Raw genomic sequence first — 17,981 nt, 5'->3', positions numbered from 1 at the left:
CTAAGATTTCTTTAAACCTATTTCACCCTTAATTTCCAAATTTCCCAAATTGCCTGCTTCAGCTGGATCAGACCCTTCTGAAGGGAGGGAAGATCAGGAAACAGAGAAACTAAACAGTCCAAGTCCAGCCTTTTATGGTATCGCAGCTATTTATCTGATTGATACAGTATTCACACAGGAGGTGATGCAAATGTCCTCATGCCAGTCTCTAATTGCTGCCTTGGTTCTATTTCAGCGAAGGAGTGTTAACCTTCGTTTACTGCTTCCTCAACTGCTTTGTGGTTAGTGCTCCTGGTGTTGGCACCTACCCCCTTCTGGGGGGGGGGGGGGGGGAGTGATTTGAGCAGGGAGGAAAAAAAATGCACCAAAGCTTGCTCAGGTTGTGAGCGAACAAGGTAGTACTGGCTAGGGAAAACTCACAAGGAAAAACACAACCCAAAAAAATAATGCACAAAGCAGCAAAGATCCTGAACATCTTGTCTTGGGGAGGATTATGGCCTTATTTCTTGTCATCCTCCTGCCCCATGCACACAGTTTAATGAAAAAAGTGTAAGAAATATGCCTGATTTTTCTTAAAGTGAAGGCTGCAGGTTGGGGATCATTACCCTACACCTGCTTTCAAAAGCTTTGTTGTTGCTGCCTGGTGTTGTGGAGAAGCCGGAGGTACACCACTGTGCTGTGTCCCAGAGATTTATTTTGCATCCCAGCTGGCCGCTTTTATCTCAAACATGCCAGTGCCAGGTTATTTCAGAGGAAGTTTAGAAGGGGCCGAGAAAACCAGTCAGGATGATGGGACCCTGTGGTGTACATCAGCAAGCTTTACGGGAGAAGCAAGATTTGTCAGCTCGATGCTTTTTCCCAGCTGTGGAGTTGCAGCAGCATCTTACCTAATGCTTCTAGTAGTGTTGCATTCCCAGAAAAGTGAAATCTGATTAATTAATTTATTTATTTATTGAAGTGACGAGCTTTAGTGTAGGTGTGGGAGGGGGGAGAACTGACTTTAAATCTTTTCTTTGGAGTTCTTCGGAGCGCACCTGCGGCTGTTGCGGGGTGTGCCGAGGGCCCGGGCCGGAGCGGCGCGCTGGGCACGGGCTGCGGGAGGGCGCTAGGACCCGGCCAGGGGTGTGCCACCGCGCCGTCCCTTCCCCTTCCAGCCTGCGCCCGGAGTTTCTCTGTATTTTTTTTTTTCCCCTGAACTATCCCTTTTTTATTTATTTTTCACCGGGGGAAAAAATAAAATAATAATAAAAAAAAAATAGAAAGCCCCTCGAAAGCATAAGAGCACCCGAAAAGCGTGGAGATGAAGAGGGGGTGAGCGGAGTAAGGCGAGGCAGCCATGGCAGCGAGCCGGGTGTTCCACCTCCAGCCGTGCGGTGAGGGGCAGCGCTGGCGCACCCGGGGGGCACAAGTGTGAGGAGTTCTGCCGGCACTTTGCGGGGTGGCCCCCGCCCTGCTTTTTACCCCAGCTTTGCCTTTTGCAGCAACAGAGGGCTTGGGGCTGGCGGCTGGATGCGCTGAGGCGGGTGGGCTGGTGGGGATGTGTCCTGCTTCCTTGCTTGGATGGGTGCCGGGGGGAGGGGCAGAAATCCGGGAGACCTTCGGTTTTGCATCATTGCTGAAGGGTTTTTGGTGAGGACCCTGCTGTGGTCTTTGGGGAGGGGTGACACCCCTCGAATCTGGTCTCCTTGGGCAGCAGCGGGATGTTTCGGCGCAGGGTGCGCGGATGCGGTGTGGGAAAAGTACCAGGGAATGAAGGAGCAATGCAAAACTTGTTGCCTTGTTGCTCTGGGAGTGGCTACTACCCCCCACCCCCATTTTGGTACTTGTTTATACCGAGCTAAGGGAAGAGTGCACGGTGCGGTGGCTAGCTCCACTCCGGTGCTTGCTTGCGGATGCGGTTGCCTGAGTGCATGTTGCTAAAAGTGTAAAAACGGCAATAATAAAAAAAAAAAGGAACTATATGGCTCAAGCTGAACTAAAGTAAAGTGCATGGGCAGTCCGTGTGCATTGGCAAAAACTCCAGCGATGTGTGTGTCTTTTTTTTTTTTTTTTTTTTTTTTAAAGGCAGGGATAGGGCGCGTTTAAACACACTTGGAAATGCGCTTTGGTTTTACGCTAAACTTGAAAAAGTTATTTTTCTGAAGTGCCAGCCCTGCTGCCTTACCGAAGGAAGCACTTCCTTAATCAGCATGGCTGCGTTAGCACTGCTTTGACAGTAAATTAAATGACAGGGACTTGGGTTCGTGTACAAAAGTTTGTTCTAGGGTAGAAGCAACTGTAGGTGGCACAACAGCTTTTCCTGCAAAGCAGCGAGCGGGAGGCTGGTCCTCAAAAACTTCTTTTGAGGATCTTTTCTCAGGAAGGATTGTGCCCTTTTTTTCTTTTCTTCCCCCTCCCAGTTTAATGAAAGAGTTTGGTTCAGATCTGATGTTCTTCTTTAAAGCTTTCTTCTGCGCTGCTGGTTTTCATGTCCATGGCAGTCATTCTCCCTCTGGAGACCTGCTGGTGCAGACCGGCTGTCCATCAGCAACATCCCTGTGATCTGCTGCAAACATACAACTTTTTTCCCCAAAGTGTTGCAACATGTGATGTTTGCAGGGCTTCTCTTGTGGGTTTTCTCTAGGTGTGGACATAGCTTCTTCTGTCCTTTGCGGAGTTACTGCCCCTCAAATGCTAAAGCATGGGATAAACTGCTTGACCCCCGGATAAATCCAGCAGTATTTCAGTCTTTTCACCTGGGTGGCTGTTGTTGGTTTTGTGGCTGGTTTGTTTGGTGGGGTTTTTTTTTGGAGGCTGGAAGGAAAGTGGTGCAAGACTTCGGTCTTGTCTACACTGTAACCTTGCTCATTGCTACCACCCTCACGAGCTGCGCATCACAGTTTCCTTGCTATAATCAAGATGCATTGGCTAATTCATCTCAGCTGGAGTCCTCTAGTTTAGAAATACCAGTGGGTTTTCTACAGTTGCTGCTCTGTAAGAATGAGGCACCGTGGAGGCAGTTCTGCTCCGGCTCTTGTGGTGTTCCTTGGCAATTTGAGTGCTTCAGTTTGTTTAAATGAATGCAGCTAGAATTAGGAGTTGGGCTTTTACATGGAGTGCTCGCTTGACTCCCCCAGTGGCATAAATAACTGTATGTAAACTCATAGTGCCTTGACTTCTAGTAAAACTGTAGTAAATCATTTCAGGCTGTAAACAGTTGTTAAAGCAAGCTGCATTTTTATGTTGAGTGAAAATGAAAATGCCTTGATTCCTAAAGGCAAAAGGTTCTGGAATGTGTGCTTTCTATATTGTCTTAAAAAAAGAGAAGTGTCAGTGAAAAGCTTGATATTTCCTGCAGAAGGGAGCTTGAGGTTAGCTAAAGTTGGATTTTAGTCTAGAGTTATTTGACTTAGCCTGGTGCTGTTTTTATTTGACTATATAAAACTACAACCTCCTTGCCTTGCAGAACTGTGGTGATGTTCTGCATATGTACTTCATTCCTGAAGACAGGTGCTAAATCACACCTGGGGGGGAAGCTGTTTGCTGGGGTGGGGGTGTGGGGTGGGTGGGTGGTGAGTAATTCTAATATTGCACTGTGATTTACGTGTCTCTGGGAAGCCACAGCAGTTGCTATCCAAAAGCTATTGCTGTTGTTTGGGTGGCACTTGAGTTACCTCTTCCTAATGTAAAACCACTTCTAGAAAAATCCTGCTTCCTTATGTAGGTTTTCTCTGGGAGTAAACAACTCTGGGACGCTTTAATGACTCATCATCATGAAACTGTCATCTATCCTCTAAATATGCAAATGACTACCAAGCACACCAGCAGATATCCAGCATATGTTAAATCCAAGCTACCTTTGCTGCTAGCAGCTGAGCTGAGAACAAGGTGTGGTGTTGTCACTGCGAAGGCAGAGTAGGAAGTCTGCTCCGAAGGATGTAGAGCAGTGAGGTTAAAACTGAGACTGCTGAGGCAATTCCTTAAAGTTCATCCTAAACTGGGTTTGAGCATTGTTTTGTAATCATGAAATCTGCAAAGCAGCTGCTCCAGGAGTTTGTGCTGGGACCTGGTGAAACTGAAAAACTCGGGGCTTTTTTTGTTGTTGTTTTTTTGGGTTTTTTTGTGTGGGTTTTCTTTTTTTTAATGCAATATAATTTTCTAAATATGATCTGGGATAAGCTCCCTATAGAGCCTTTTTGCAGAGCATAGTGACATGCTGGCCATGCAGGCCTGGAGCAGAGCACTGTGGGCTTCTGCATCTGTCAGTGCTGGCTTTGATATCAAAGTGCTTAGCTGTCCCTTATAACTCCATGGGGTTTTTCTGCTACCCCTTTCTAAATTCATCCCTGTCTCTGACTTGAAGTTAAAAAAATAATCAAAAAGCAGCACCAAGGGCTTCAATCTAACTCTGTATGTTACTGAGAAAGGGTCTGCAAGCTCTAGTGAACCAGTGGGAGCTGTGGTTTGGGTAGGGCACAGAGGAAGGAGTCCAGTTTCAATCCTTATAGATGTCCTGCTGAAAAACTGCAAGAAAATGGGGAGATAAGCACAAAAACCTGATACAGGCCACTGGAGCAGGTAACACTGATTTTGTACTTGTGTTGGGTGGGAACTTCTCTTCCTCCTGTGTGTTTTGGTTCCCCAGGTTTGAAGGACCTGATGCAAATGGCAGCAGAAGGGGCTGTGGCTTGGCTGCCCTGGGGGCATCCCTGCAGCCATGCCGTGGGGGATGGACAGAAGCTGGTGATGTGGGCTGTGATGGGGGGGGGGAAACTTGGATTTAAAGCTGGTGGAGAGATCTCAGCAGGTCTGTGCTTGGAGCTGGGCAACCTTTGTATCAAGATGCTGCCGGGTGGGTTTTGAAAAGTGAAGGTGGAGTGAGTTATTACCGGGTGCTACCCACTCATGGGGAAGATGAGTGGAAAATTAGGAGGATGGAGGCAATCTGGGGGCTGAGGATGAGGTGGCTTTCCTCCCCCTTTGGTGCTGGGGCAGGTGCTGGTGTACTGCAGCCGTGGAAGCTTCTGCTTCAGCTCGCACCCCTGGGGAAAAAGCACCCCACAGAGCACAGTGTCAGGCATCGGGTTTATTCTCCTTTTCCTCTTGCCCGTTGCCGTCTCCTTCTCCAGGAGTTAAACACCTCTTCCCCCTGCTTGCAGCCTAATTGCATCCCCAGGGTTTAACACGCGTGTGTTTGTCTTATTCAACGTGTTGGCTGTTCCCACCGGAACAGGCTGATTTTTTTTATTATTTTTTTTTTTTTTAGGGATTGGGGTTTTTTTTGCTTATTGTGCACAACAAGCTACGGCTACTGCACAAGATATTCGTTGGGGGGCGGGGGAGGAATTGTAGTAATGCCAGTACTTCTTGAATATTATAAACCTGGCTTATCAGCCCGATGCAGAGCTGGAATTTGTCTCTTCCTGTGCTGCATCTCTGCTTTCTGAGAGGGGCGTTTAAATACAGGCTGAATACGCAGCCTTTCCAGTCTGCTCTGCTGGGCTGTGACAGCAGCAGCGGGGCTGCTTGAAGCAATTTTTTATTTTTTTTTGCGCTAATTCCTCTCCAAAAAGGAACTTCTCGGGGAGAAGGCTTTGAGACTGCATGTCCCAACAGTACCCATTGAAGGAGGTGAAGGGAGACGCGGTTTGCTTCGTACCTGGCTCTCCTCTTTTCTCCGTCCTCATGGAGCCAGCTTCTTTTTGCTATCCCCGGCTCACCTTTCTCCGCTCGCCCTATGGGCAGTTTGGGTCGAGTGCTGGGTCTTCGCAGGATTTGGCCCCGTGGCCACAACGTTTGGTGACACAGAGGTGGAGTGGGCCAGTGGACGGTGCGTGACTGGGGATGAAAGGGTTGGGGACCGGAGGAGGGTGGCATGGGGCAGCAGAGAAGCCTGCTGAGATCTGGGGGGGCTTTGGAGTCAGCAGGTAAGGAGGGAGACAACACAGGTAGGACTTGGTGGATGCACTGGTGTGGTTGTGTTGATGCACTCTTCTCTTGGACCTCTCCTGGTGGTGCTTGCTTGGCAGCTGTCATCTCCATCAAGGAGCAGATCCAGTACCTGCTGCACCCATGTGCCTGGGTAAGCTGGCCAGGGAGAGCTGACAAACAGTCTCAGCATGGAAAAAAAATAAAAATAGAAACTGATATTAGCCAGTTTTTTGTTTCATAAGCTTGTTCACTTGGTGAAATTAATCCAGCAGTGTGTGAAACCTGAAATACCTGCTGGGGGCTAGGCGGGCTCGTTTCACCCTTAGGGCTGTGATGCTGTCAGCGCTGTCCTTTAAATTGTTATTAAAGGTATCAAGTGTGGGTATAGGGGAAGGTATTAAGATCCTCTGCAGATTTGTCTTGCTACAGGGAAGTTCCTTTAACATCAGCATGGTTAAAATTTTTACATGTTGCTTTACTGCAAATAATTGATTTGGGGAAACTCAGTAAATCCTCCTGTTTTAGAAGCTGAGCTCTGCTGTAATTGTTGATCCCAAGGACAGGAGCCTTGACTCTCTGTAAAACTTCTTTGAGGAAGATATCGGGCTCAATGAGACAAGGTCCTAAAAAGCCTGATTTAGCTTTGAAGGTGGTCCTGCCTGGAGCAAGGAGTGGGGCTAGAGACTTCCAAGGGTCTCTTCCACCATCAGATATTTTATGAACAATGGTATACTTCCTTTACATCTTATTAATAGTCTGAATATGATGCACCTTACCTGGAAAAGCTCGTCAGGTGGCATGCAAAAAAAAAATAATGGAGGAGACTGGATGAGCAGTCTCAGCAGAGAAAATGCGTAGGAGGTGTTTAAAAACATGCATTGCCTGTGGTTTCATGCAGCGGAAACAAGTCTGTAGCAGGGACTGAAAACGGGGGTATGTGGCTCTGACTGAATCCCTCTGCTAAAAGTGATGCCTCTTCCCGAGCCGTGCTGTGCCTTGCCTTGCTTCATGCTGGGGAACAATTGCTGCCTCCTGGTAAATATGATCACTGGGAAATTTTTACTGAAGTCACAGTAATTGTCAGAGTTACTGTGAGGGGAGTGACCCAGTCTTGCCAGCATTTGGATAACTTGCTATTTATTTTTGTCTTTTTTTTGTTTTTGTTTTTTTTAGGGTTCTGCCTTTTCTAAGGTTAACTTGATGTTGTTTTGGGGCATTAGGGCGCGCTGCTTTTTTTTTTTTTGCCAACATAGACCGACCATTCCTCTGGGCTTTAAATATTCATCTGGGAGAGACTTGGCTGTTATGAAAAATCTTGAAGTGTAAGGAACATGAAGGAGTAAATAGGCTGGGGGGGGGGGGGAACGGGGGGAGACAGCACAGCAGGGGATGTGGCATCTTCTCTCAGAAGCTTTTTTAGGTACAGGACAGTCGAGCGATGAGCAGACAGGCTTGGATGTAAGTCTCCTCAGATGAGGTGAGGACCCTTCTCCTCTATTTTCTGCAACTTGCTGTTAGAACACGGAGTTGTTGCCCGGTTTCTCATTCCCTTATGCAGGCTTCTCTTTGAATGCATGCATTAACTCTTGCACTGCTGCTGCCCAGTCGGCTGAGCTGTTATGCTGGGTAATGTGGAAAAAACATCAGAGCCCAGCCCTGCGATTGGGCAGGCACCGTGCTCGCGGAGTACAGCAGCTATATCTTTAAGAAATTTGCTGTATCTACTTCTGAGCAGCAGGTTTTATTTCCCCCCCTCCTCTGTTCTTCCTGCATCTTCACATCCTCTTGTTTTCCCTGTACTTCTGTCTGCAAGGTACAGTATCTTCTCACTTCAGTTGAGCCTGGCTGCCACAAAGCTGCCTTTTTTTTTTTTTTTTTTTTAAGGAGGCACAGGGGCTTTCTCCGTGCAGCATCCGGCAAAACCCAACGGTTCCAAAGCGCAGGGTCGCTTTAATTGTTCTATTTTTCCCTTCCTTGCTACCAGAGACAAATAGCTCCCAGAGGCGGTGGGATCTGGGTGGCCGGAGGAGCAAACCCAAAGCCCAGCCTTGGCCGGTGGCATGCGGAGCGGTGCTTCGCAGGCGTGAAGTTAGCGGCTCGCCGGCATCGGCATCGCTGCTGGGCTTGGGAGAGCTGGGGTGGAGGTGCCCATCTGGGAGCTAATGGGTTGCGCTCTCACTCCACCCATTTGCCGCTCGCCAATTGGAAGTGAGGGAGAAAGATGCTCTGGATGGATTAATATTGGAGCCATTGAAAAAGCACGAGACATCGCTGCCTCAGCCACCTGAGCAAGTGGCATTTGGGAACAAGTGTGGTGGCTCAGGGGGAGCAGCCAGCAGGGGAGCGGAGGCTGTTCAAACAGCATCTTTATTAAGGAAGTAGTGCAGGTAAGTTATGGTCTTAAGAAAAAAAAAAAAAAAAACGAACAAAAAACCAACAAAAACTGAAGAACTACTGTTATTGTGTAGTGCGTTTGGACAGAAAATCTAGAAAACCAGCTCTGCCAGCTCTTTAATTATTTAATTCACTGAAGTAAGGCAGTACTTGATGTATTTTCAATGGGCTTTGCTGCTTAGTGATGATCTATTGCCTGTGCCGGATGTCTCTGTGCTGTTGTGTTTAAGGATGGAGAATACCTTCTGAATTCAATTTACATTAACCAGGATGCTGTCTTTCAGGGTCTGAATTTAGTTTCAAGACATGCATGGGGAGATGAGCACAAGAGATCCTGCCTGTTCTGATTGTTCTCTAATTAATGCTAAAACATCCTAACAGCCTGTGGGGCTTTACATACTTATGTTTCATGTGGGGAAAGTGCAGTGCTGAGTGAAAACAGAATGCATATATGTGATCTGTCTAAAATGCTAGCAAACATCATCCCTGTTGCTGTAGCCATGGAAGCCATGTAGACGAGCCATAAACAATGTCCTAATGAATATCACTGTCGTAGATTGGCAGTCTGCAATTTTTTTACCACTGGACGGGGGCATTATTTTTTTTTTTATTTTGGATTGATGATGGACAGCAAAATCGGATCTGGTGCTGCTGACTGTCCCCCCTGCCCGTGGTGGTGGTGTCACTGCTGCTGTTTTGTGGCTTCTAGACGTAGAAACTGTATGGGGTGATTTGTTCTACCCTGCAGAGCCTCTTGGGACTTGAAATCCCTGTTTGGGGGGGGATGCTTGAGGCTGCACAGGGCAGCTGGGCTGTCATTTGGGTATCCTTTAGACTGTTTTCACTTTTAATGGCAATGGGGGTGTGAATGGGGGGTGTCTTTCTATGTCTTGCCTGGAACAACAACACAACTGAAAATGTGTTTGGTGATCAGGTGGCCGCATTCACTGCTCTACTTCTCTGTCTTTCTATGTTTCCAGTACAGATCTTGGTTTTGACCAGACTTCTGGTTTTGTGTGAATTGGAACTGGTCTCCTGTTCCATATAGGTGCCTCTTGGGGGAAGGGGTGGTGGTGGTGGTGGTGGGAAGCGGTACAGGAATAACTTTGCTGCAAAAGCTTGACCCGGCCACTGCTGCCTCTTTAGCAGCTGTTTTTATTTCTGGTGGCAATAAGATAGGAGATACAAACTTTCTAGAAATACACTTTGTTCCAAAACATGACCCTGGTACCCTGGAGGGATGCTGGAGTGTGAAACTGGTGGTGCTGGAGCATCTTTTCTACCTACCTTAAAGAAGAGGTCTTATAGCTACTAGTTTACACCTTGCTGCTTAGTTTTTACAGTATTTAACACAGTTGAACTGCTGCAGGGAACAGCTCCCTTCCTCTGAATAGCCTCAAGCAAGTGAAGTATTGATAGAGTGTCTCAACCATTTTTGCATGTTTTACACAGTACCACTGCAGGCAAGTGGCAGGTGGTGGCCTGTGGAAGACTGCCTGTACAAGGAAAGCATTTCAGAAAAAAAAATAATCTCAGACGCCTTGTAGAATCCACATTCAATCCTGACCGGGATTTGGGGCCATTGCAGTATCTCTTTATTCCCCCTTCTTTTTGATTAGAGAATTATGAGGGTTTTGATAGGGCCCTGTAAGTGAAAGATCTGTCTGAAAAGCTGTCAGTAAGAGTTAATGCTTTCTAAATTATTTAAATGTTTCAGGAAAAGTCTACTGAAAAGCCTCAACTGGTCTGTTCTTGGGCCTTTGCCAGCTTGTGGGATCTCTGGAGGTATTGGCTTTCGCTCCTCTCTATGTAGCACTTAAGGAAGAAATCCTTGCAACTCTTAAATCACTTTTTAGGGGCCCAACAAAACAAAACTTCCCCCTTCAACCTGGAAAAATAGTGTAAAACAAAAAAAAAAAAAACCAAACAAAAAAAACCAAACAAAAAAACAGATGTCCCAAATTGTCTGTCCACCAGCCAAATCCTAAAGTGGTGGTGTTCCCCTGTTTCTCAGTTTGTCCTGCTCACCTGTGAGATGCTGGCCAGGAAACCCAGCAGCAGAGGAAAAGATAACCCATTAGCAAAGCAGCTGCACGGCTTTCCATTTACAGGGTCGCTTCCTCTTGCGGCTCACCTCTGGGAGGCACCCTCGGATATTAATTGCTCTGGTAGGCTAAAATGTGATGAGTCAACTTGGACAGCCTGGTGATGCTGGTAAATCCCAGGCACTGCTGCCACCAGCCTTTGGTGTGCATGGGTTTGGTGTTTGGTTTGTTGGATCTTTTTTGTTGTGTGGGGGTATTTTTTGTTGTTTTTGGGTTTTTGTGGTTTTTTTCTGGGGGAGGGTGGCGGGGGTGGGGGTGGCGGAGGGCAGTCTCCAGCTGCAGCAGTGACAGCAGCTACCAGTGATCTTTTATTAGATGGTTTTATTGAGATGGGTGTTCTGGAGGAAGCTGGGGAAGGGATGAAGAGGGGAGTTGTTCAACGCAGTGGGGAAAATGCCTTGAAAGCAGACATGTCTGATCCCTGAGCTTGTGTGTGGGTGTGTGTTTGCCTGGCAGTGAGCAGGCAGGAGGATGCTTCTTGCTTTATCCTTTCAATATGATGCTTTCTATTTTCACAGCCAGCAACTGTGAAAATTAGTTCTGGGGTTTTGTTTACCAGAGTGACGGTGGCATGATTTAAGACCTCCTCATACCATTTCCCTTCATCAGAAGAATATCCAGCTCCTTGCATATAATCCTGGATTTGATAATTTAGTGCCTGCTGAGCCACGAAGCTATAAAGTTGTCTTTTCCGCCTGGATCAGGACTGGCATGCTAGGGTGGTCGCACTGTGGTGGAGGACAATGTTTAGATAGCTCTATGGAGCAAAGCTTTATGTCCAAGTGACTAGTGCACCATGCATAGCCTAGGAAATGTCAGAGGGCTGGAGTTGTGTCCTCCAAAAATCAGAGAAATGGGACACTTCCCAGGGGTGTTAGAGATACTTAGTTTTGGTAATCCAGACCTTTTAGTCCTAAAACTGAATATTCTGGGGAAATAAAACCCTTGTGGGAAGTAAAAAGGTGGTGAAAATCATATAGGGATACTCCTAGTAGGAGGGCAGGGAGGTTAAGCAACACATCTATGCAATTCTGTGGCAGGAGCATGTTAAACATGCTTTTAAAAAGTGCTCTTTAAGAGAAGCATCCTCTCCCATAAGGACTGAGGATTGCTAGACGACTTGGCTGTGTTTACACATAAGGAGGGCAAAGCTTGTGTTCCTGCATGTCTGAGTCTCTTGGCTAAAGCAGCAATTTGTCATTGGATTGGGCTACTTAAAAGCACCATCCTTCTCAGAGTCTGCTCTGGCCATCGCTTCATTTTCTAAAAGCTTACCAAGGTGAAGGTGTGTGGAGTAGGTTTAAATCTTCCTGGTCATGGCTGTCTTCTAGACTGCTTTCAAGACCTCAAAAGTTGATTTCTTGTAGGTGTTTACATGCAGACAACATTTTAATCAACCCATTTAGGTGAAGGTCTCCAACAAAAAATCCCCTTTTTATTATGAAGTTGTGCCAATGCCTGCTGGTACCCCATACTGCTGCCTTCATTAAACCTCTAGGCATGGCAAGTGAGGGTGAGTCCCTCATCCATCCTTCAGCATCTGGCTGTGTTTTTTCAAAGGCTTGACAACTTTAAGGAGGATGAGAAGCTGAGAAGAAAGGTGGGGGGCAGCAGTGCGGAAGGGGAATATAGACAGAGGGAAGCCTGCCCTTCCTGCGAGTACTGGCTGGAGTTGTGCCCGTGGCTTTGACAGTGATGGCTGATATATTGCTAACTCTTTACTCTTCAAGCAGTGCTGTAGAAAGCAGTGTTAGGAAGATGTTTGGACATGTGTGATGGGCTTGTGGATATAACCGGGGAAGGAGGAACACCACAGCTGGTCCTTTGCAGACCTGGGTAGCTTGTTATGGGGCTGTGTTTAGCCCTTGCCTGCAGTTACACCACTGAAACGAATAAAGAATAAGTTGAGGAGGGTAGGGCTCTGGTGTGCCTTATGAAAGGAAGGGCTTATCTCCCTCGGCCTCTGCCAGGGATGAAATGTGGATGGATGTGTGTCTGTGCTGAGAAAGCATGCACGGTGCTGGCAGGCAGAGCGAGGCTGTAGAGAAGAAGAGTCCTTTAGTCGATTCTGACCCTTACCTCTTCAAGATAAAACTCCCTGGAACATAGCAGTGCTGGTATTTCCCATTTAATGACTTACAAAAGGTCTTTTTACCCCTCTTGAGCTTTTTGGGTTGTGGTTTTTTTTTTTTCTGTTATGTTTTCCTTTGTCTTTATCGATGGAAACTGATGCTTTCTGGGGGAAGTTTTAAGCCTGGGTTTGCCACAGGCAGCAGTGCTTGTACACAGTATTAACTAGCCATTTTCTTGTCCAAGTATTAACAAGCATGCCTTACTCATTTTACACTTCCTTGAATTACAGTGACTTGTGTGGTTTGGTTTTTTTTCCTTTTTTTATGCTTCTCTAGGTGCAGAGAAAACAGAGTAAAATCTGAACCTTTTGCCTTGTATGTCAATTGTTACTGCCCAGACCAGCAGCATAGGAGCATGCTTCAGCTCTGTGCCAGTATGAGCTGTGCTTTCACCAGTGTTTTCCAGTTGAAGTATGTAGGGCTCTGGGAAGTGATCAGCTGCTGAAGGTGTAGATAGAAGTAAGAAGTGATAACGTAAGGCAAAATAGCTTTCTAGCATGCTGCTGTCCAATCATTCTTGCTGACTTGGATGGTTTTAAGTAATTTGCAGCAAATGTCTCCACCAGGAGATCTTGCTGCTTGGTTCTTCCCTGAAAACTGTCAAAGTCTCATGTTTTAAGAGCACAGGTGATGCTTTGTGGGAGAATCCTGTGCTATTGATATACTTGGAACTGATCAACTGGTCAGTGTGATACGATTTGCTGCCTGTGGAGCTCTCTGCCTGTTCTTCTGTGATGATGCAGTTGTGCTATGAAAGGAGTTTGAGACTTCCTCGTCCTCCTGCTGCTGAGCTCTTGCTGCATACAGAGACTTTTAAACTCTCAATTGCATGCTCCTTTCAGTTAATGCTCCACATAATTTATAAAAATAAGTCCTGTCCTGCAGGTTTCCTTTGGGATATTATTCCTTGCGTATGTGTTTTTTTTCTTTGAGTCTGTCTGGTTTTTTGCTTACTTTGGGTGGAGGAGGGGGGAGCAGCATCCTTTGGTTGTTGGGTATCTGAAGCACATAAACTGTGGTGCTCTCCTTGCCCCAAACTGCATGAATCTGGGTGCAGCTTCCCAGTCATTTCTGCAGCTGGGGTCTCCCTTGTCCTGTGATGTTAATTCATGGTGGGATGGAGAGAACAAAGAATGAGTGAGCTCAGAGTTTAACATTGAACACCAGGTCTGGTGGAGGCTTGGGCAGAGGTAGCCTTGTCATCATCTCCCAGATCAAAGCCTTGGATGAGACAATACATTCGTTCAAGCTGGATTTGGTCCCAGAGCTGTTTGAGGCAGTGCAACTAACTGCAACGTTCCCCATCACGTAGGGAAGCTGGTTCCTAACTACTTAATGGTAGTGATGGACACTTCTAGCGTTGACTGACAAAGTCCTGGAAGTCAGCTTGGAGTGGCTAAAATCTTGCTTCAAAGCTAAGGCCCTGCATGCCTTCTGGAAAGTAGATTTCTTTCCATATAACTGGGTAGTTTGGTCTGTCACACTGAGAATTGGTATTCCTTCTGGGAGGAAACTGGGAAAGTCTAAAGGCTTTTTCAGCTGAACAAGTGATTCTTCTTGTAACTTCTTGCTAGGAGGCTGCAGTGTTTTGCTTTATTCAGCTTTAAGGTGAGGACATTGCATGTGCTGATGAGTTTCAGAAATGTCTTCAGAGTTCCAGCAAAACAATGTTGAAGAAGGTGGTGGAAATCGGGATATTGGAGCACACCCTGAGTAAAACATGAAGGTACCTAATGTTTTCTGATCAGTACTTAACAGGGTGAGTAAATGTTCCTGATGTACAGGCAGCCTGTGTTCAGAGACAACCCAAGAGCAGCCGATGTTAAAGGGCCTGTAAATGAAGAAGTACTTTTCCAGTAACTCAAAAATGGTGTTGCCTCAAAATGAACTCAACTAAATATCAAGAGACTAGAACTTGGAGAGATTTACTGGAGGGAAGTCATAAAAGCCAAAGTCTGTAGTACCACTTGTAGAAAGCTTGTTAGAGAGCTCTGTTTTGCCTTCAATACAAGGTTTGTGCTGCAAAGGGCTGTTTACTTGGAAGATGCCAGCAGCAGAACATTGTAATTGAGTTACTGAAGTATCCAGAGAATGTGTTTTTGTTTGTAATCCACTAATATTGGAATAATATTGCAAGGCTCAAGAGAACTTATTACTAACCCTAAAACAAGAGAGTTAAAATGGGTTATTATATCTGAGACACGTTCCCCGCAGGAATTTAATAATGGAGGATGGCACGGTAGGGTTTTGTTGTTAACTGTAAAAATGGTAAGAATGTAAGAAATCAGGAAGTATACCCACTTCTTATCTGCTGCTTCCCACTGTGGATCATCTGATCGGTCCTAGTCCTAAGACCAAGCACCTTAAATGACAGCAAACTTGACTGTCCTACCAGTTAAGTAGTAAACTTAATACCTCCCCCTCGGTGGCTCTTGGAGTCACTGCAGTTGCACCAAGGGAAAGGGCTTACCTCTGAAATCTTGAGCCGTATCCCTAAGTCTATAGCAACAGGCTTTGTTTTCCATTTTGCAGCATTTCAGTGCTTCAACTCTTCACTTTTACCTTTGAATTCAACACTCATAAAGGGATGAGAAACTAGTCAGAAGCTTTCCTTTAAAAGAACAACTAAGTAGTGACACTTTTAATGCCTGTCCAATTTAGTCTCATCTAAAAGACATCCCTGTGGGGAATAAGGTGGGGTGGCAGTAAAAACTTATTTGCTGGAGGAAATTAACTCTTAAAAATGAGCACTCCTTAAATTGTCAGAAGAGCTATACCATGTGCTTTTTGGCAGATAACAGAAGATGGCATCTTTTTCTGCCTTTAGAAAGGGAGAGCAATCAGGGAGTTTGGTTGTCCTTGTAGGCGTTGGATGAGAAAGCAGAATCTGGAGAGTGAGGATATAAGCTTCTTAGTGAAAGATACTAGAGGCACGGGAGTGAGTTGCTGTGCTGTGTATCTTAGCTCCTTGGGATAATGCTTTCCAGCTTTGTCTCTAGAAGCCTGACCTTATGTCTTGCTGAAATTGCTTTGCATCGAATTCTTGAATTGATGAACTCTCTGAAAGAATGCTTGGGGGATAGGAACTGGCAACATGGGCTTGGTGGACCAGAGGGATGTGGTGTGCTGGTGTGGAGAGGGGAACTCCCACCCTGTGGCAATAGAGTGCTTCTCAGGCCGTAGGTCTTTTCCTCCAGCCTGCAAAGGCTAGTGCAGGGGGCTGATTTGTACTTTGTGGAAACAGTTTTGCTGCTTCAAGCAAACCCCTGGAGCATTGTAGTGTTGATCTCTAAGGTATTTGGAGACTTGTATTCCTGCCCAGGCTCCCCTAAGCTAAACACTTGCATTGATTACTGTTTTTAACTGCCCCTCGGTTGACCTCCTAATTTTGAGAGCAGAGGTGAGATGGGGAGAGGAAATGCAGGTTGGTGTGTGTGCATCAGGCTGTGGGGATGTATCTTATTGCTAGAGAAAGAGGGCCCTGCCTTGCTGTCAGTTCTGCACAACTCAAACCCATTGCTCCTTTCTTCAGCAAAACATGACTAAGGAGCTGAGACTTTGGATATTAAAATCCCGTAAGCCTTGTGAAAGGAGAGGCATATGGAACCTACTGATGTGTTTGCCTTGTTGACTGCCACTGAGCATGCACTGAAGTATGGTCTAGCTGGCATGGTCTTTAGGTAGCACCGCACAAACATAAGCTATGCTTGCTTGTGTTAAACTGACTGGGGAAATATGGGGAGAAAGGGGCTAACAGCATAAGGATGACAGATATTAATTGCACTCTTACTCAAACCTGTCTCCTTTGTTCTGCTCAGTTCAAAAGGTAGGTGGATGCTGCTTTCGCTAGACTCTCAGACGCAGATGATGTGGCCCCAGTTTACCCTTCCTACCTCTACTTCTGCTAATGCATTGACCTTTAAGCTAGTCCCAAAGCTCTGTGCATGTGTCTGGACTTGTGTAAACACCCCGTCACCTTTTGCCTCCTGGGCATGTTACACACTGTTCCTGATGTTAATGTGCGTAGCCCCTTCTGTGGGAGTTGTAGCAACTTTTCAAAAGGCTCCAACAAGCCTGTTTTGATGTCTGAATCCCATTGGTCCTATGGGATAGCATTATGTAGGGAGAAGACAAATTATCAAGGCTGGACTTTAGCCAGGACCTAGTAGGGTGAATGCCTGACTTCCCCACCCCCCACCCCCCAAACGTGCCATTGCATTTTTAATTACAAGGTTAAGACCTCTGTTTTATGACTCATCTGAAAAAACAGCACCTCCAACATAATTGCCTGAGCATGTTGCCTAGGGGACTGTTGCTCATTAGTGACTCAGAGGAACGAGTGCCACCTAATGAAATGGCACTGCCTGCTGTAATACCCCAGCCTTGCCCTCTTCGTGCCTGGTCCAAGCAACAACCACACCAGTCTCCCATAAAGGTGCAATGTGAGCCCAGGCGATGCCGCGGTTAGAAGGTATTTCTAATGAAGAAACCAACCAACTCTGAATTTGTATTCATAGGGCATTATCAACCCATAGAAATAGGCATGTTAAAGAAAAAGCAGACAGTGTCTCACTTTGCCTAGTGAAGGTTGAGCATGTTGCTTCAGTCTTCCTCAGAAGTCATATTAGAAATGAGAAATTGATATACCATCCTGATGGGAATGTCAGTTCCTTGGGTAATCCATCTGCCTAGGCATATTTTGTTTGTTGCTCTGAAATACGTAAATGCAATCATTACACAATAAGAGCCTCTTTATAAAACTTTCCTTTGATCATTAGCATGCTAATCGGTCTGGATGGATCTTCTCCTTCCCTTCCAGGTGGAGGGAAACAATTGACTCGTGTAATGGGTGCCCCTTGGCCACTGTGCATTTGTTCCTTCAACCCATTGTTCTGGGATGAACTTGGAACATTGTGTTTCTTTCTTGGACCAGACACTTGAATTGCCCTCGGGTTTGTGGTGTGGGTTTTTTTTGGGTTTTTTTTTTTTTTTAATGGTCATCCGAGTGCTGTCTGCATGAAAGATCGGAGCCATGCTGGGCTGTGACAAGTGTTAGGGTTGGAAGGTGCTACCGTCAGTGATGTGACTTGTATCCGTCTTGCACACAAAGGCTCCCGGTGGACAGTGATGAATTATGATGCTTGAAATGTGGCATACTGTGAAAGGGGAAAAAAAAAAAAGCACATAACCTGTAAGCCAAAAGTTATGGGGTAGAGAAAGGGTCTTTGGGAAACTGTCTCATACCTCAAACGAAAAGCAGGAAGCCTAATCTGTAGAACAATAAAGCAGGCAAAACCTCTTTCCTTGTTGGCCCAAATTCATCCCAGGCTTGCGTAGGTAACATTTGATTAGCCTAATGAAGTGGGGAAAGACAGAGCAAATCTATTCCTCTTTTTGATTGCATTTTGGCTGGGAAGAAGCATATAAAGAGGCAGCATCT

General features: G+C 46.1%; 1 protein-coding gene across 4 annotated transcripts in view; it reads left to right on the top strand.

Moving 5' to 3' along the window:
• Positions 1-1,208: 1,208 nt before the first annotated feature.
• The window catches only part of SLC4A11 (solute carrier family 4 member 11), a 96,919-nt gene continuing 80,146 nt past the window's right edge, over positions 1,209-17,981 (top strand). For 2 of the 4 annotated variants that reach the window (XM_037387909.1, XM_037387897.1), the window contains exon 1: positions 5,527-5,809. In XM_037387909.1, coding sequence (XP_037243806.1) covers positions 5,584-5,809 — 226 coding nt within the window. In that variant the 5' untranslated portion in view covers positions 5,527-5,583. Of the gene's footprint in view, positions 1,374-5,526; positions 5,810-8,198; positions 8,298-17,981 lie in introns of those variants that run through there. The other 2 variants (XM_037387917.1, XM_037387926.1) reach the window with 2 other exon arrangements.

This window comes from Falco rusticolus, chromosome 1, assembly GCF_015220075.1.
Source record: "Falco rusticolus isolate bFalRus1 chromosome 1, bFalRus1.pri, whole genome shotgun sequence".
NCBI classification, from domain to species: Eukaryota; Metazoa; Chordata; class Aves; order Falconiformes; family Falconidae; genus Falco; species Falco rusticolus.
This window is presented reverse-complemented; position numbering and strand designations above follow the sequence as displayed.